General features: G+C 39.5%; 1 protein-coding gene across 2 annotated transcripts in view; it reads left to right on the top strand.

The window, feature by feature from the left end:
* Btbd3 (BTB domain containing 3) overlaps positions 1-4,966 on the top strand; it is a 41,853-nt gene extending 36,887 nt beyond the window's left edge. For both annotated transcript variants that reach the window (XM_076851507.2, XM_076851506.2), the window contains one exon: positions 1,010-4,966. In XM_076851507.2, coding sequence (XP_076707622.1) covers positions 1,010-2,042 — 1,033 coding nt within the window. In that variant the 3' untranslated portion in view covers positions 2,043-4,966. The remainder of the gene's footprint in view (positions 1-1,009) is intronic.
* The last annotated feature ends 15,213 nt before the right edge of the window (positions 4,967-20,179 follow it).

Below are 20,179 nucleotides of genomic sequence, written 5' to 3'. Positions count from 1 at the left end.
GGAGAAGGGCTTCCTAGGAGCAAAAGGGCAGGTTTCATTTGTGATCATGGACATTTTTCTCTTTGCATGCTTGAATTTCTCTACTTTTTCACAGAAGGTATTGCTGATTTTTTGAGTTACGTGTCTTTTACTAAGATGAAATAAAATAAATACAGGAAGACTTCAGATAAAGTACCTAGCACTTTAGCTAGAAAAAGTTAAAGGTAAATGTTATTATTTCTATTTTTTTTATGTTAACCATAACCATCTATCAGAAGCAGATAATTTCTACTTTCACATTCCATTTTGAGAAACTATCACTGTCCTCTAAGATACCACAAAATGTGGTTTATTGACATAGAAACTCTACATTTAAGTTTTCCAATTTTGTCTTTTAATTAATACATATGGAAAAATTGTATTCTTTAATTCTGAAGGTGAAAAGAATATATGTAGGAGGAATTTAGAAGTTTTGAATTAAACAAATAAACTGGCACAGAGCCTGCTGTGTTCTAAGTAACCTGGAGGGTAGAATTGAAGTCCATATTTGATTATTTGTGAACTTGGATCTATTTGAAAAATATTTAGTATCAGTTTTTTTTTTTTTTAATCTTTAGGAGAAATCCAAAAGCATCAAGATAGGGTTAATGCTGAAATTATAGTAGTAAAGGCATTTTGTTTTTATCTAAATATAACATATGTAATACAGTTTTGCTATTTTTTCTGATGTCGAGTGAAGTTTGAATAGTTACAGTATCTTCTATTTTTGTTGAGAAGACACTATATATAGCATGTGAAACATAGGCCAGAATGGTAATACTAAGTTAATGCCTTTAATGATACAAACTTACTACTGAGCTGAGATAGTAATAACTTATAAATATAATTCAGATATTTCTTTAAGCATGTTTATATTAAATGTCACATAAGATGATGTTCTTGGAACAAATGTGAAAATAGTTGCTTCTTTACTTGCTGAGCATGCTCATTTTGTGAAAATTCCATTTATATATTGTATGTTTTCTTTCAGATATATCTATTGTGATGAAATTGACTTGGCTGCTGACACAGTGTTGGCTACACTGTATGCTGCCAAAAAGTACATTGTCCCTCACCTTGCCAGAGCCTGTGTTAATTTCCTGGAGACAAGCCTGAGCGCCAAGAATGCCTGTGTGCTCCTCTCCCAGAGCTGTCTATTCGAGGAGCCTGATCTGACCCAGCGTTGCTGGGAGGTAATTGATGCCCAGGCTGAGTTAGCTCTCAAGTCTGAGGGATTCTGTGATATTGACTTCCAGACACTAGAAAGTATCCTCCGCAGGGAAACTCTGAATGCCAAAGAAATCGTGGTTTTTGAGGCAGCTCTCAACTGGGCTGAAGTAGAATGCCAGCGACAAGATCTAGCCTTGAGCATTGAAAATAAACGTAAGGTCCTAGGAAAGGCACTGTACTTGATCCGCATACCCACAATGGCCCTTGATGACTTTGCAAATGGTGCTGCCCAGTCCGGAGTATTAACTCTCAATGAGACCAATGACATCTTCCTCTGGTACACTGCGGCCAAAAAGCCAGAGTTGCAGTTTGTGAGTAAAGCCCGCAAGGGTCTTGTCCCCCAGCGCTGTCACCGTTTCCAGTCTTGTGCCTATAGGAGCAACCAGTGGCGCTATCGGGGTCGCTGTGACAGCATCCAGTTTGCTGTTGATAAAAGAGTGTTTATTGCAGGCTTTGGGCTGTATGGCTCCAGCTGTGGTTCTGCAGAATACAGTGCCAAGATTGAACTCAAGCGGCAGGGTGTTGTCCTGGGGCAGAACTTGAGCAAGTACTTCTCAGATGGATCCAGCAATACCTTCCCTGTGTGGTTTGAGTATCCTGTGCAGATCGAGCCGGACACCTTCTACACAGCCAGTGTGATACTGGATGGCAATGAACTCAGCTACTTTGGACAAGAAGGCATGACGGAAGTTCAGTGTGGCAAAGTGACTGTCCAGTTTCAGTGCTCCTCAGATAGCACAAATGGCACTGGGGTACAGGGAGGGCAGATCCCTGAACTTATATTCTATGCTTAAAGCTTCACTTCCCCAAGCAGTGTGAGCTCGGGTGCACATCTGGCCCCTCCTTGCTTGATGCTTAGCTCATCTGCAGATATGTGATCAGTGCAGGTAATTTGTTATGAATGAAGCGGTAGGCAGTTTCTAATTTCTTTTACCCTTTTTAATTATGTACAGGCTAAAATGCAGCATTCCGCTTTTAACTATATGCTTAAAGAGCCAAGTTCTTACTAAGGCTTTGTGGTTTTCAGAGTTGCGTCTATACACCTGGGGAGATTATGCTCTCTCAGATGCCCCACCGACCTCCCAGTTTCATGTCTCTAAAGAAAATTTTGGATCACCTCAAATTTCTTTTTGGATTTTATTTGATGAATGGAAATAGTCTAAAATAATAACAATCAAGAGTTATTTTTAAACAAAGCCCACCCCCCCAAAAAAACCAGATAAACCTCAGTGTACAATTTTGAGAGAAATTTTACTTTATAATAAGTAATAATTTAGAATGTAGAAAGTAGTCATGTTTGGCTCTTACATTTTTTTCTTTTAAAGTTGTTGCTTCTTGCTTTGCTTTTTTAATCCTAAACCAATAAGATTATTACACATTAACTCAAAATGGCAGTATAAAATAAGAAACTAAGGAATCGAGTGGTGTTTTATAGGCAAAGAAGACTTATATTCTTTTAAGAAGACAAGGTAACACAATATGAACACTTCTTTTGGAAGTAATGAAATTATAAAAGTTTATTGTCAATAGAAAAAAATCGCAGGCCTGCTAATTTACAGTAAAGGTTTTAAAAAAGAACCTAAAAAATTCCAAACTACAAATACTTTAATTGATAATGCATTTGAAAAAGGCACTCTTTTCTTGCCATATAGCTTTGGGTCCCTATCATTTGCTTGTTTTTATAAATCGTACTGTATAGAATTTCTAATCCCTTTTCCCCCATTTAAAAGAGGACCAAACATTTCTTTAGAGGAATGGAGTAATAACTGGTTTTGTAGCACTACATTGTTAATGTCATAAAATACTTCTATTTGTTGTTTTTTTTTTAATCTAAAATATACTTTATCTAATCTTTGACCATATGCTATTTTATTTGTTGATTATAGTTCTGTTCTCATTCTGGACTGCTAGAATCTGGCCTCTGGCCACCTTAAAGTGCCAATATATGCCTGCAGGGTTTTCAAAAATTGGTTGGAGTAACAGAGTTTGTTGTCCCTGAATTCACTGCATCAGCAGCACATCTGGCTCTCTTATTTGTCCATGGCTAATGTAAGCAAAGGAGGAAAAGCTCATTAAAAAAATTCTCCTTCAGTGATGGCTTTTGTTGGTTTGGTGCCTGTGACCCTGGCCGTGCCCAGTGTGATCACTGCCAGTTGAAGAATCCATGTGTTTTTGGGCAGCTTTTCTGCTCAGTGTGATCCTGAGATGGCTTCTCCGCCACCTAGAGTGTGGTCCCTTGGCCGCCTCCTTCTCCTGCTCTGCAAGCCTGAAACTGGTTTGTCTGGGGCCAGGAGTTAGTCTTGGGTGTGTGTGTGTGCTTGTGAGCCCATGTGCCCATGCGCATGCAAGTGCGATTGCCAACTCAGGAATTCCCTCCTCCCTGCCTGGTTAGTGAGAGGTGGGACACAATGGTCCCCCTGCTGTCCCCAGCCAGGCCCAGTGAGTGACTGCCCTTGCTTATTCACTGTGCTTCTGGGCTGCTTTTTCCTCTGTAGATGTGGGCCTGGCGCCTTTGGCGAGTGTCCCTGATGGAGGAGAACACTGGATTATGGGAACTGTTTTAATCACTTTTGCCGTTTACCTACGTCTGTTAGCATAGCTGACTGAAAGTTGTTACTGGTGACTATAGATGAATACTGCCAGAACAGCTTTCTAGAATTATCTAACAGTTATTTCTCATTATGGACATGACAGGTTGTAGTTTTGGCAAAACATTAAAGAAATAAAGATAAATTTTCACTTAAAAATACTTGTGCAAAGGATTCTATTCTAAAATTATGGTTAAACATTTCAGTAACTCATAACTATCTTGCAAAATGGTAAAACTGGTTAGAAGGCACTTGACGTGAAGCCAGAGGAGAAGAAATATTACTCAGCACTAATTTCATAGTTGAGAGTGTGAGTGTGATAGACCGCCTGAGAGTGGGTCATTCCTTCACTGCTCTGTCAGCACTCCTGTTACGTGAGTTGCCCTCTGCACAGCTAGGCTGCCGAAAGCCACATGAGATCCTGTACGATGGGTATAGAAGAACTTAATTTTCTGTCAATTAAGAGAAGAAAAATAAAAATAAAAAAAAAAAAACACTTTCACCATCTGATTGGCCTGTGGATAAAATTTGAAAATTGTATTTAGAATAAAAAATTATATATTTTAGACCAAGTCTCCTTTCTGCATTTTCAACAAAATGGAATGAAAGCTAATGTGCTTGCTTTGTTTTCTTTGGTAATTTTGAATTTTGTAGCTTTTAAAATTAGAAACCATTGTTCTGACAAGGCAGGCAACTCTAGTGTATAAACACAACTTTCTTAAACAGAGTACGCTGTAGATGCTTTTCCCAATGTATCTGGCAGTCTTTGTCATTGTTCATACTGGGGATAAAGGGTAACTAGGCTAGCAGTTCTAATGTAACATTCTTTAAGCATATCTTAAAATAGTATTTAAGTAAATGGTCTAATTTCTACATAATTATTGCACTGAACTGTCTTTTTTGTTTTTGTTTTTTTTAAGGTGTTTAATAAGCTCAGCTAACTCAAGACACTGTAGCAACTTATGCATCAGTGCTTGACTTTAGCAGCTTACAACATTATTTATGAAGGAAAAATATATAAATATGAAGTACCTCATGTTGAATGTTATTGTACTGTATTTTTAATGTAACAGTGCAGATCTTGTTAGACACATGAATGTGTATACTCATGTTAAATGCAAATAAAATAAAACTGGTTCATAGATTTGTTTTCTTAGCATTTTTGTCACTTCATTGAAGTAGTAAAAGTTTCATTCTGGCACTTTTTGGTGCCACTATATTTTACAGAAATTATTTTGTAGGAGCATTTATTTGCTAAGTATTCAGATATCTTTGATCCGAAAGGAAGTAAAAATTTTGAGGCAAAAGCATAGGAGAACAATGGATATGTTAATCAATTGCATTGTTCAAAGCCTGACTGTTAAGTTAATGAGAGGGAGTAAATGGATGCATTTATATTCCTGTTATGGAATTTGTGGTTGGCTGGCATTCTGAAGCTATAGTTGATCAAATGTCTGGATCTCCCTGTACTAACCAGGGTATTGTACTCATTGGCATCTGGCTTCCAATGTGATCCAGTGCTGCTGCTTCTCTCAGTGTGAAATAGCTTAAGTCTAGGAATAAAAAAAAATTAAAAAAAAAAAAAAAAGATAAAGTGACATACAAGAAATTAGAATATAGTTATATACTCAATTAGTTTTTCATTCTATTCACACACACACACACACACACACACACACACACACACACAACACACCCATATGCATTCGTAATTGTCTACATACACATTGTTTTTCTCTGCCACTTTCTGATGCTTTTCTGATAGAATTTATTGTGAAATCCCTATATAGTTAACCACTTCATCTTCTTGGGTTTCAGTTTCTACAGCATACACTTATTCAAAAGATTTTTGGAATTATTCCAAAGAAGAAGGGAATTCCCCATTCTCATCAGCTTAATCACAGTTACAACCTGAATTGCAAAGATCTTTAATCCAGAAAAGTCTTAGCCATTATCTCTTTTCTGTTGCTGTTTAAACTTAATCCATATGTTTGTTATCATTATCCCAAGACAGTTGGGAATGATCCTCCTCCATTGTTGGGGCTCAAGATCAACAAGTCAACTGAAATTATACTTTCTTCCCAGTTGACTGTTTGACTTGCCTGGGAAAATCAAGAACTTAACACTTGGGAGAAAACAGAAAAGGTGGAAAGTATTTCTGAGGAACTAAATGGTACAGAATTTAGGGGCCAAAGCAAGCAGGTGGTCCTGAAAAATCTGTCAGAGCAAGGTTTTGAGTCCTTTGAGGTGCTTCCATAGAAGATGGGCATGCTTTTTGAGTTTCTAATTTGTACATTTCAACATTCTTTTCAGAGTCCTTTATGTTTATTGATGAACTACTTTCCTTGCTCTACAAGTCTTTTGTAGTCAAGAAACAGTAATACTGGACAATTTTTTTTAAAGTTGAGTTTACTCTTTAGTTACTTATTTCTGTTGTTCATGATTTCCATAACTAATGTTAGCACTGGCAAAGTTTCTCAACCAAGATGTTGCCAGGTAGGCAAGATGGAAATAACTGTGAAGAGATGAATCTCTGAAGAGATGAATCAACTACCACTGGTTATATGTCAAGTTATGTAAGACACCAGCAGCTACAAATTAGTCTTTAAAGAATGGGTACATTTTCCCAGCATGGGTATCTCCCCTTGGTAGCCTTTTCTAAACTTCTTTGGGGAGTGGAGTGTGATGTGCAGGATATAATTCCTATTTATGCAGGCTCTGAATGCCTTATAATGGTTTTTTTTTTTTTTTCTATTTGTGTGCCTTTCTCTCAGATTATCTATCTATCTATCTATCTATCTATCTATCTATCTCTATCTCTATCTCCCCTTCCCCCCAAAGCCTTATGCATATCAGGCAAGGCAAGCACTGGACCAACTGAGCTAAATCCCCAGTCCTTTCTATTTGCCATTCTACTTAAATATTCAGTGGACATATTTTTACTAGTAAATGTTAATCTATACTCTGCCATCTAAAGTCTCTAACCTCAGGATGGTTAAAAACAGTTTGCTCTTTGCTTTGTCAAATCTGTACTTTTAAACAGGTGTGTATATAGACATAGCTACATAGTTACATGTCAGCAGTTAAATGTGTGTTATATATTTCTCTGCAAGCTGCTGGTAGTGACCAGAGCAGGTATGTTAAAAGTTACCATTAGGATGTTGTTGTGTTCCACTTGATGTGACAATAGTCCAGAATATTGCCTCAAAAATTAAGATGTACTTTTTATTACTTTGGTTGGACAGTTTTATATTTAAGAGTTTATCTCGTTTACATCATTTGTTTTATCAGTTGTTTTAAAGGAGTGAGATCGTATTTAGAAAAGTGATTTTTTTTTAAAGTCACGTCAGTGGGCTTATTAATTTTAACATGAAGGTCTGGAATATATCTGAGCAACATGTAGCATGAACACTGATGAAGGAACTAAAAAGGTCTGAGATAATATTTTGATACATAGCATTCTTGGGGTTTTCCAATTTTCATTTTCCTTCCTAAACTACTATGTGCAAAAAGTAGTAAAAAGAAAGATATTGATTATTTAAGGTAGCTCATATAATCTTTTAAAACTTGAAGCAGAGGGCACCACCTTCTGCTATACTGTAGAATAGATGAAAATGTACTTTAGAGACATTCTGTGCATACTACGGAATTCTTGTTTTTGTGTTTGTCTTGAACAGCTCTAACTTCACTTTATTTTAGTATCCCTTATTATAATGTTGGCACAATACACTGATCCTTAATCAGTTCAAAATTAAAAATTGTCATAGATCTCAACTCTTAAAGGCAAATTCCAATTCTAAGAGTATGTGTAGGTGCTAGTGGACCAAAGAATATTTATAGTGTTTCCTGCATAATTTAGCTTCGAAGAAGAGAAAGATTTAATGAATCATTTAGAGGATTAATTCACCATTCATTCATTCATTGATCTTTTATTGATCCTTTTCCTCATTCCAGACAGTCAAAGGTGCTGACCAGGGAGTCAGAAACCAATAAGATGTGGCAGTGTGTGTGATGGTGGCAACTTGAAGTTCAGTGCATTGCTGCTGTACTGATAGCACACAGAAAAATCAAAAGACCAGACCCCAACCTAGAAATTCTAGTTTGTTAGGTCGTCAGTGGGGTCTGAGAAATTGCTCCCTGTGATGTTACTATGAAGTTCACATGAGTATCGCTGAGCTGAACAGTTTTTAGAGGAGGAGATTTTGTGGGTACAAATCAGTAGTGATAAGGTGCAGGATAAGAATGCTTGTGTCTGTATGCACGTGATTGAGAAAGGACAAGGAGGAAGAAGAAATGATGTGTGAGCTGGGCTTTGAAGGCTATCTTAGAAGTAGCTAGGTTAAGGTTGGTGATTCAAATTGTCACTGGAAAGGGGAGTAAATTCCAGGAGTGAAATAAACAGGGGAGAGAAAATGGTAGACAGCTCAATGTGTCTTGGTAAAATGTCCATGTGGAAGAAAGAAACCACCTATTATGGTGGGTTTGGAATAGGATAATGAACTGGCAAGAGCAGGAAGCAAGCACTTTTTGTATCAGACTTGACTCTTCAACATAAAGCAGTGACATTGAAGAGATTTGAGTTAGAGTAGACAACAGCTTTGTGTTTTAGAAACTGGTCTGCTCAGGAAGATTAGAATGGATCAGACTGGAGGCAAGGGGAACAATTGGGGCTCTGAGTAAAGTAAATGAAGACTAAAGCGGGTGGGGAATGGAGAGAAGGAAGAAACTGAGGAGCAGAGGAGATCCCCCAGGCTCCAGTGGAAAAGTGACTGATTGAAGTTGGCATGGAACCTCTTGTCTCACATTTATTCTTATGGAGCAGGAAGAAAAAATCTCTCTCTCTCTCTCTCTCTCTCTCTCTCTCTCTCTCTCTCTCTCTCTCAATATTGTTTCTAGTAGAGGGACACAATGCCTTTGTTTTATTTTTTATTTGGTGCTGAGGAGCCAACCCAGTGCCTCACCTGTGCCAGGCAAGTGCTCTACCACCTTAGCAACAACCCAGCCCAGATAAACATTTTTCCTATACCATCCTCTCTAGGTAGTTGATTTATAGATAACTCCTCTTGATTCTGTACTTATATTCCTTTTTTTTTTTTTTTTTTTGTATTAGGGAATGAATCTAAGAGTACTCTACCACTGAGCTACACTTCCAGCCCTTTTTATGTTTTATCTTAAGACAGGGTCTAACTAAGTTGCTTAGGGCCTCACTAAATTGCTAAGGCTATTCTTGAATTTGTGATCTTCCTACTTCAGCCTTCCAAGTCACTGGGATTATAAATGTGTGCCACTGTGCCCAACTGTCTTTATGTTCTTGTAGGTAAGAGGTAAAAAAAGAATGGACATTGTGTAGCAGTTAACTCAGAACTTGGAGCAGGACTAACACCTGGTTTGAAGCTTGGCTCCATCTGCATGGAAACTAGGGCAAGTTACTCAACTTCTGAGCCTCCGATCCCCCCAGAATAATGGCCATGATAATAACACCTTCCTCAGGGGGTTATTATGACAACTACTTAAATCAGTATTTCTATAGCAGTGTCTGGAAAGCCAAGTGCCATGAAGTGTTACAAGTGGAACAAAATATAAAAGGCCACAAACTAAATTCATGAGCTTTCCTTATATACACATTATGTGAACCAGTTTGCTTTTCCTTTATACACCCTTTAACAAGTCATCAATGCAGACAATTAAAAAGTAATTTTGTTGCTGTTCTTTTAAATCACTATGGTCAATAGCTTCAGAGTATATGAAGCTACAAAGAATTTGTATTGTTGAGGAATTCTCATACTTTAACCAAATTTCTAATAAGTATTTCAATTTTGTCATGTTAATGAGATACAGAAATGATTTATTTTGATGCAGATGGATTCTAGCACATCAGACGCCTTCTCTGCTAGGGAATTGTCTAGGATTCCTCAGAAAATTTGTCTGCAAAAGCTGAACGCATATGTGCATAACGAGTTTTTGAGAGATTTTCTAAGAGGTATGCTTTTTGAAAGTTTAAAAAAAAATTCCCCTTTACTAGTTCTAGTGTTAAAATAACCCCTTTTTCCAAATATTTTGGTATTAAAATCAGCTTTAGCATTGAAATTATTTATCATGTGTCAAAAGCAGGTTTGACCTTTATTATGAGTGAAGTGAATATTACAGGGAATATTTGAGTGGTTAATTGATTTTACTCAGGTAAACACAGGTGTGCCAGAAGCCTCCCAGTTCTTGGCACTTCTCTGACTTCCCCATGAGTAACCATCTCTGCAGACTCACAAGGTCCTTGAACCAGTGCTAGGATCTCATTTCCCAAAGGTGCTGGCTTACCAAAGTCCATTTTTGGTTCTTTTTTTCAGGATCAGATTCTTAGCTGTTTTACAAAAGAAACCTGTAAGGTCTTCACCTTCAGAGAGTCTCATTTAGGAGGTCCAGGGCAGAGCCTGGCGCCTTGATTTACATGGATCTGGGATTCCCAGTGATTCACTGAAGGGTTGAGAACCCCTTATGTAGACAGATCCTGAGACTTTTACTCACATGCAGATGGACTTAAAACTTCAGGACCATGTTCCCTGCTAGGGACCCTGACATCACACACTCTCATTAATCAGCCCAATGCTTAGACCCAGAACCCTGGAGCTGACCCTAAACAAAACCATCTACATTACTGATGAAATCCAGTTGTCCATGGGTAAATTGGCTCTAGGACCTCCATTGGATACTGCTACAATCTGTGGATACTCAAGTCCCTTAAATAAAATGGCATTTTATATAAGGTATTTACATTAAATCTCTACATGCTTTAAATAATCTCTAGATTATTATAATACCTCATACAATGAAAATTCTACAAAAATAGTTGTCATATTGTATTGCTTGTAAAATAAGAAAAAAATCTGTGCATGTTCAGTGCAGTTGCAAATTTTTTGCACCCCAGATTGCGTATTTTCAATTTGAAGTAGGTTGAAATCATGGATGTAAGCCAGGAGTATAGAAGACCTCACTTCCGATTCCTTAACTTTTAATCTTGACCTCAGTTTGTTGATCTTGCTTCTGCTTGACAGTCTGCCTGGACCCTCAACCCTCCATTTATATCTCAGGAGCCCAGAGGTCTAGTCTATGCTGGTCCCAACTCTCAAACACATATCATGCTCCTGCTTAAGGTCACAGTCAATGCTTTCCCATGTTTAGGTCCAGTTCTGAGTCCTGTGTGCCCATCCATTCCACTTCCTTCAGATATGTATTTGCCTGCACTACCCTCTCTTCCAGCATCCAACGCAGCTTACATTCTTTTTTGCCTAGCCCTTGATCTAGCTAGTCCTCTGCAGCCTGATCTGTAGCCCTGTTTCTTGTCCTTTTCCTCCTCACTGCTGATCTGATACCCAGAATGTCGCACATGAAATACATTCTCTTTGCCTTCCATTGTCAGCCTTCTGTTGCCTGGACAACACCTAACACGCACACACAAAACCTCTGCAGCATACGGCAATGCATTTATGCTCCCACGGATTTTCTAGGCAGCTAGCTATGTGGGTCTTGACTGGGCTCATTCCCATGTGTGGGACTTGACTACCTTTTGCTGGGGCAACTGTGCTTTCATTATTTCTTATCTTCCAGCAAGCTGACCTGGGCAAATTCTCATGGCGAAAGTGAAGGCACAAAAAAAGTCATATGCAACAAGAACAAACATGCAATCTCTTAAGACTTGGGCTCAGAATTTGTATATCATCTTTTCCACTATATTTCACTGGCCAATGCAAGTCACAAGTCCTGAGGAATTAGATTCTTCCTCTTTACTGAGAAGGGTTACAAAGTCATAACCCAGCATTGTGGGTCCAGAGAGGAGTAGCTTATTGGTTTATGCATGCAGTCAGTCAGTCTCCATGTTAATGGAGTTTTGGAGGAGCTTACCAATTGAGAAGATGCTCCTTTTGAAATTGGACCTCAGACTCAATGCCACTTGAAATTACCCAAAGATAATCTATTTGTGCAAGAAGCATTACTGAACATAAAGATACTACTAAAGCTTTCATAGGGGGGTGAAGGAAGAATCTCTGTGTACTCAGAGAATAAACTTCCCAAATATTTATTTGGCAAGTTTCCTCCCCATATAGCTATTTTACTCTGCTAAGGAGAGTTCCCTCCCAGGCTCCAGCCCTCCAGGCAGAGCTTTTCATCAAACCATGTCTCATCCCCTAGCTCCAGCTTCTCAAACTGGAACCCTCATCTGGAGTTAGTGCATGCCTCATTAGATGTAGCATTTTTGCCTTGTCATTTATAACCTCACTTATATTCTCATATATAGTTCTGTTAGCCCTTTGTTAAATTTTACTCTGGAAACCACACCCTAGTAAAGCAAGAAAAGGTTGTGGAATTAATAGGAAGGGACATTTCTCCTCTGTTTCTTTATTCTTTCTTACAGCATCACCCCCAGAAAACTTTCTTTAGATGATCCCCAACTTCATCCAGGTATGGGAAGATGGGAAGAGACTGATTGCTGGCTCTCAGAATTTGGGCAGGAAAGGAGTTGCAGTTTACTATAACAGCCCAGCCACCCCTTGGGGCCAGAGAGGCTCTACAGAAAGGGTTGACGGGGAGTGGGAGAAAGAATAGGGCCTCTGTTTAGCAAGAGGCTTCACATAGCTCTTTCACTTGGAGTTTCTCTCTGATTTCTTCATCTCTTCATAATTCCTTCACATGAGACCAGCCCATATTGTTTGAGCTGAGAAGTTCCAACTGCCAGTAACCTGGACACATCATCCATCCATACTCCAAAGGAATTTTTAGGAAAGACTTGATTAATTAATTAAAGACTGCAATATGTGTCCATATCACCAAGGAGCTCCTTAAACAGAACAGGTTTCTTTTTGTTCCCCCTCCCTGTCTTCCTTCCTTCCTTCCTTCCTTCCTTCCTTCCTTCCTTCCTTCCTCCCTCCCTCCCTCCCTGCATTTCCCAAGCTGACCTTGAACTTGCCATCCTCTCGCCCCAGTCTCCAGGTTCTGAGTAGCTAGGATTATAAGGTGTATACCACTATGCCCAGTTTCCAGAACAGTTTTCTCCTGAGGCCTTTCCAGTATTTGTTTGTCCTGGTGCCTTCTGTCACATTCCTAGGCCAGTTTTTTGTAGTCTTGAGAGAAGTAACTCATTCGGTCTATTCTTTCCTCTCTAAAAGCCCCTCCCTTGTTGGTGCCCCTGGAGGACAACGCTATGGCTGCTTTCTCCATGTCCTTTCTCACAGCACAGAAAGTTTCAATTGCTGAAGTCTCCCAGATCCTGCTGTATTCCTTACTCACTGTCGCATTTAATTAGAGCTGTTATATCAAAAAATACCATAAATTTGGTAGCTTATGAGCAACAGTAATACATTTCTCACTTTTCTGGAGGTTGGGAAATCCAAGATAAAGGCACTGGCAGATTTAGTGTCTGGAGAGGACTCACTCTCTGGTTCCTAATTGGCAGCTTCTAGATGTGTCTTCACAGGGTGAAAGGGTGAAGGGTCTCTCAGGCTCTTTTATGAGAGCATTAATCCCAGTCAAGAGGGCCCTATTCTCAAAATCTGATTACTCTCCTGAGGCCCCACCTCCAATGCCATCACACTGGAGATGAGGATTTCATTAAATGAATGGGCAGTAAGGACCCAAACATGAAGACCCAGACCACAGCACTCACCCAGGAATTGTACTTGGTTACTATTAGTCACTAGTCAGAAACTTAGTTACCAGGAAGAATTACTGAATCCTTGTACTTTTTCCTCAAATTTGAGATTTACTTTACATCATAGAGTTGTCAGAAATCTAGAGAGCACTACTTACTTAGGCTGTTCCATTTGTTTAGACTGCCAACATTTTTAAAAATAAACAAATGCCAACATGGAACAATTGCAATGTATTGAAATATTTAAATATTTTCAGTGCTCATACCTATAATAAAAGTCCTTGACCATAGATGTAGTTTAGGTTGTTGGTAACATTCAGTGTGACATGGTGGCTTCTCAGAGAATGGCTCTACAAAAAACTGGAGCTGCAGTTGAGCACCTCCCAGGCCAAACCTCTTCCCATCTACCACATGTTAAAGCTTCTCATCCCCTTTCCACCCTTCTCCCACAGCACTCAGGAGAAACATCTTGCCATCAACAGCAGTACCCCAGGAAAGCATAACCAAGCAGAGGTAGCTACATTTATTTCTAATAGTTTATAAGATACAGATTTAATAACTATGTAACTTTGGGTGTTTTGGTTGGGGGTATCTGTGATGGGTTTTCTTTGTGATGTCTCATGCATGGGGACAGAGTTTAAAAGTTGGATAGAAAATGAACTGATCTCATTCCTATAGTTGCAAAGAAATACCCACTTTTCCAGGTATACAGTTAATAGAATGATAAAACCGAATCTTTTCTTCCATGTATGCAAATAACCTTGGCCTCTGATTTAAGAAATATCCAGAAATGAACATATATGTGACCTCACTAGAAACAAGGAAAGTATAGGCAAATTCAATCAGGGAAGGAGAGAAAATGAAAAGAAAGATATGAGAGAGAGAGAGAGAGAGAGAGAGAGAGAGAGAGAGTGAGAGCGCCAGCATGCCACACCATTTCCTCTGAGATGCAAAGCCTTTGGAAGGAGGATGAAGGAAAGGAGTTGGCTTCCTTTGGGTGGAGGGAGGGATGTGGCATAGTGACAAGCTGCCAGGGGTAGGGAGGTGGTTCTGTTAGATCTCCCTGGCCTTCCTCCCAAATCCTATAAGGAGCCTTTGTGAGTTGACCAAGCCTTTTGCCAGAGTTCCATGAATGACCTTCTCAGGTCTTTTCCTTGGGGGCTTTTCAGCTTCTGGGCTTCCAAATAGTCTGGAGTGCAGGCCAGACCCACAGTCATTCAGGGTTGAGGGATGAAGCAAAAAACAAGGACACTCCTGACGCCTCTCCACAGAGCTCTGTCTGAGCCCTTGCAGCAGCTGAAAAGATTATAGGCTTTCTTTACCTGAAAGAACCAGGCCTTGCCCTGGCAGGCTCAGACATCCCTGGAGGCCAGAAGACCTTATGGAACTTTCCTTACTACACATTTATTCTCCCCACCAGCTGGGTGAAATCAGTCTCATACAGGAAGCCAAAGGTCCTCTTGAATCTCCACACCCTTCCTTCCTTTTCTGTCCTTCTTGCCCTAATGGCTTCATTTCAGATTTAAATTCTGCTATAGACCTTGAACTTGGGCAGCCTATCCCATTTCCTGCCTGCCCCCTCCATCCGCATTCATTAGCAAACATTGAAGGTGATGGAGACTTTCTCTCATGGAAAGACATTCACTTGTCACAGCTAAAAGACCACACTTCTTGACAGGTGGGAAGAACAGGGAGGGACCAGGTTGGTGGAAGAGCTTATGGATACCATCTTGTCACAGTAATGGAGACAGGGGAAGGTCAGTGTCACCAGACCTAGTTAAGTTGTTTTTTTAACAGACTAAATCAATAGAAGAGGCTAGTCCTTGGTTTTCGCAGTATGACTGCCATTTACACAGGGACCGTGTAGTCTTCCAATGTCCCGCCACTATGCCCTGGTTAGAAAAACAAATTACTGTGTGCGGCCAGAATGCAATCTTCCATAGGTCATTATTGGAGTGGGTCTCTTGTCAATACTGTGCCTGATTGGGAGCAGCTCTCAGAATCATTTAGTTTCTCTTGTCAGGGGAAGCTTTTGAACTGCTTCCTGCTGTCCTGTCGTTTTGTGCTAACTCCAAAAGGCTATGTTAAATTGATGTCACCTTTTCCATTTCTTCCCCCAAGCATTTTCCTTTCTGGTTAACAATGGAAACATTTGTGCAATAATGGGTGGAAAAGAGAGGCCAACATGAATGCTGTGAAAATCCATAACTAAGGATGAATGCCTTTATTTATCTGCAGATGTCCATCTGGGGAGCAAGTTTTCATCATTCTGGATGATTAAACAAACAAACAAACAAAACCCCCATGAATCTCATTCAGTAGCCATATAAAGAAAGTTAAAGAAATAAAAGCAAAACCAACAAAGAAAAACCCTCAGTGCCTTCAATAAAGAGTAGGATTGTATTTGAGTCTATTCTAGAGTTATCACCAAACAGAACAAATGGAAGGAAATGATGATGATAATCATTGAATTGTACAACCTATATTTCTCTTTGGAAAGTTCCACAATGAAAAAAAAGAAAGTAGTTAAAATTGTGGCAGGTATAGGATCAAAGAGTTTTTGTATGGCATGTCGTTCCTGGGTAGAGATCATTTCCCCTGAAATTTAATTTGCAATTCTAGCAAAACCCACTGCAATAACTTTCAGCTGAAAACACATTTCAAAGTAAACCTGGCTTGTGTTAGACCCTCCTGTGGACAAAGGGGTCTCTGTGATCAGACCAGCTCTACCAGCATGTAATATAGACTTGATTTTCATAAACATTCAACTTCTGAATTTTAAAACTTAAATTATGTATCCTCTCAAAATGCAGGGATTGATATTTATGCCTAGCTGTTTAAATGAGCGTTCCTAGTTCATAAAATTCCTAATTAAATAGGAAAGCATTCTAAATTCTTCCTCTTCGTTAATCATATCTGGAAAAGCCTGGAAGTTTAGATCATGATTTCATTAGGGCATTCTCACAGTTTCCCTGGTGGCAACATAATCTAATTTTAGCAAATTTTAATTGCAAGTGCAGTAAGGGTTTATGTGGATTGGAGTTGAGTCTCTAATATTCTGTCTTCTGGATATAGCAATACTGTCCCTTCCACTGCAGATTCTCCATCTAGCTATGCCCAGCTCTGACAGTTATAGGACCCAGTATAATTACACAAATGTCTACCTACAAATTATATATATCTAAATATTAAAAGTTATAAATTAAGCAAACTGCTATATTAAATCTGGCCTAGCATCCTCATCAAACCAATCAACTGATAAGTAAAAATATATTCTGGCACCCTACTTTGATATATGTACATCTTTAGAGCAAGCATGGAAGGCTAGGTTCAAGTTTTGAATTCTCAGCCTCTCAGATTTGTGTCAGGGAATGTGGTAGTTGAGGAGAGATGGCCCTGACATCCTCGGCCCCTTTCCTATAGCCACATCCTATCTGTTTTCACCCAAGATTTTATCTAGAAGCACAAGGAGTCTCTTTGCTCATGTGTATTTCCTCAATCCATACATTTGAATTGGTCCATTCCTATCCAAAAATTGAAGAAATGCCTTTAGGGCCTAGAACTTCACATGCTGGTGGCATAGCCTGTGGTTGTGAGGAAGGGCACTTGAGGCCATGAGGCTAGAAAATACAGTGCCCCAGATATTGTATTATTCAGAGATTGAAGCATGGATTCTAGATGGCCATATTTCCTTGACCGACTGAAGGGCTCAGATTCTCTGTAGGAAAGAATTTTGTTACCTTTCCTTTATCAGACCCCTAAGAGATGACATACCCCTGAGGGCTTGTTATTGAGGTTTGTGCTCTTTCCTCCAGTACTTTCTGCCTAATCAGGTTCCATAGTTTTATATGCCTCATTCATTCATTCAACAATACACATCTTTGCTTGTATTTTGAGGTGAGATTTTATGTATCAGCTTGACTCAGCTAAGGATGCCCAGATAGCTGATAAAGCATTATTTGGGGTATGTCTTTGAGGGTGATCAGCATTGAATCAGTGTAATGGATAAAGAAGATCCATCTCATTAATGTAGGTGGACATCATTCATTCCATTGAGGTCCCTTAAAGGACAAAAATGCAGAGTATGTGCAAATTTTTACTCTCTCTTTCTGAGCTGGGATATTCAGTTTCTCCTGTCCTTGAACGTTACACCTCCTTGTTCTGAGACATTCAGACTGTGAGACTTATACCAGTACCCCCACCCCTGACTCTTGAGGTTCAGACTCAGACTAAATTATACCACCAGTTTTCTGGGTCTCTGGCATGCAGATGGCATGACATGGGACGACTTGACCTCTATAGTCACATTAGCCAATTCACCAAATAAGTCTTTTATATATATATATATATATATATATATATATATATATATACACACACACACACACACACACACACACACACACACACACACTACACAGGTATCCTATTGTTTTGTTTCTCCAAAAGATCTGTAACTAATATGTCAGGCTATAGCAGTGGACAAAACAATGATCCCTGTGTCATAGAGCTTCCTTTCTAGTGAGGGAGCCGGATGATGATGATAAATAAGTTGTGACAGTTTTATGCATGATTTTAAATTCTTTGCTACTCCATCAAGTAGGAAGTTAGGGTTGATGTCCATTCCTTTGAACTTGGGTAGGTCCTGGTGCCCAGAGGAAGTGATGCTGTGTGACTTCCCAAGCTAGGACATTCAAGGACATGGCCTTGGTCCCTGGAAATGCCCGTGCCTGGAACCCTAAGTGGGCATGAAATAGATGGACTACACATCCCAAGGTAGCTGTGCTGAAGAGGTGGCATGTTAGTGTTCGGGTTAGTCCTTCAACCTAGGGTCAAGATAGCTGAGTGAAAAGCCACCTTGGAAATGGATCCTCCTTCATGCTCCAGCCATTTGAGTCATCTCTCGCTGAAATTCCAGAGAATTCTCAGGTAACAGAGAATCTGTCCTTGCTCTGCTTTATCCAATATTAGCCCATAGAATCTCTGAACAGAAAAAAATGATTATTATTCACTAAGTTTGGGGACAGGATGAATAATGAATCCTAAATTTATAGCAGTTCCATGCCTGAGTTCCAAATTTGTATGCTTAGCTGTCTTCTCATCACTCCATTCAAATCTCTATATGGGCATCCCAAAGATTTCTTTCCAAAGTGAAAAGTCTTGATTAGCACTCGCTAACTGAACAACAACAACAACAACAACAACAACAAAAAAAACCAAACACAAAACAACCTATGGGTTATGGGTGTGGCTCAGTAGAGACCCTGGGTTCAATCCCCAGCACTGCAAAAACAAAAAGAAAACCAAAACAACTTGCTCATCATCTCAATCTTAGTAAAAGACACAACTCCAATCAATTTTCTTAAGACAGAATCATTTTGGATTCTTTTCCCATAATTGCCTCTACCTAATCTATTAGCAAATCCTGCTGTTTTGACACCGAAAATATCTCTCTTATCTGTCCATTTCTCTGCAACTCCTCTGCCTTTATTCAAGCCCTCCCCACCCTGGTCTCTAACCTGAAACAGCCTCCTAATGCTTTTACCTGCAGTTAAACCTACCCCACACTAGTCTGCTTTGCACACAGCAGCAAGGGAGAACTTTTAAAAACATAAACCAGGATTTTTGGGTCAGAAGGGTGCAATGAGTGAACTCTTCATTGCTTCTACTCCCTTCCCCAGTGGTCTAAACAAATCATAACAAAGTTTATATCTTCATAGTGAAATACTGAAAAAGATAAATTTGGGATCAAATTCAGAATAAAAATTTCCAGGAAAAGGAAACAGACACGTGTGCGCGCGCGCACACACACACACACACACACACACACACACACACAGTCCCAGAGTAAGGAGAATGGAAACTGCTCTTATTGTCTTCTGTCAACAGTCAGTGGGTCCTGGAAAGACTCTAGTGCTCCCTGAACTGCTTCCCTGCAGTGTCCCCTGTTGAAGGCATAGGCTGGAAGTGGTTTTTCAAACTCGTGAAAGGAGACTGAAAAGAAGCACCCAACTACCCCATGCTGCCCTTGATGATTGTTTCTGGCAAATACTGGCAAGACCATCTCTGCACCACCATCTGAGATCTCCTTCTGAACCGAGATGTGGAGGTCCAGGTGGAAGTGGGTGCAAAGGCACTAGACGGGATGAGGTACACACAAAGGGAAGGAGCTATTTGTTGTAGGATAATCTCCCATTTGACACGAGGCTTTAAGCAAAAAGTTTCATAACCACAAAATAATCTGATGCTAAGAAAGAGAACAAAATTTTTAAAATAAGCATGTAAATTCACTCTTAGGGCATCTGTCATACGTTAGTTATTGCTATCTTAAAAATCACCCCAAACTCAGTTCCTTTTACTACTGATTTTAGAAAAGATTCTAATACAAATTTTCAGTACTATTAAGATATTCCTATTAAATATATATACCTACTTGCATTAGGAAAAGAACAAGAGTTTATGAACCAGAATCATGGTTCAGACTTATAGACACATCTGATGGACTTGAAGAGTGGAACAAGTCAAGCCAGATTGCAGGAAGTGTCATGGGGTCAAGAGGGAAAAAGAAAATCCCCATAACTAAGGAAGACTGCTGGTCATATTCAGTAACTGGGCTGGGAGAGAACAGAACTCTTAGATTTAGTGTGAGATCTCCAACTGGATGGGTGTGTGTGTGTGTGTGTGTGTGTGTGTGTGTGTTTGTGGG

The sequence above is a fragment of the Callospermophilus lateralis genome, chromosome 3 (genome assembly GCF_048772815.1).
Source record: "Callospermophilus lateralis isolate mCalLat2 chromosome 3, mCalLat2.hap1, whole genome shotgun sequence".
Taxonomy (NCBI): Eukaryota; Metazoa; Chordata; class Mammalia; order Rodentia; family Sciuridae; genus Callospermophilus; species Callospermophilus lateralis.
This window is presented reverse-complemented; position numbering and strand designations above follow the sequence as displayed.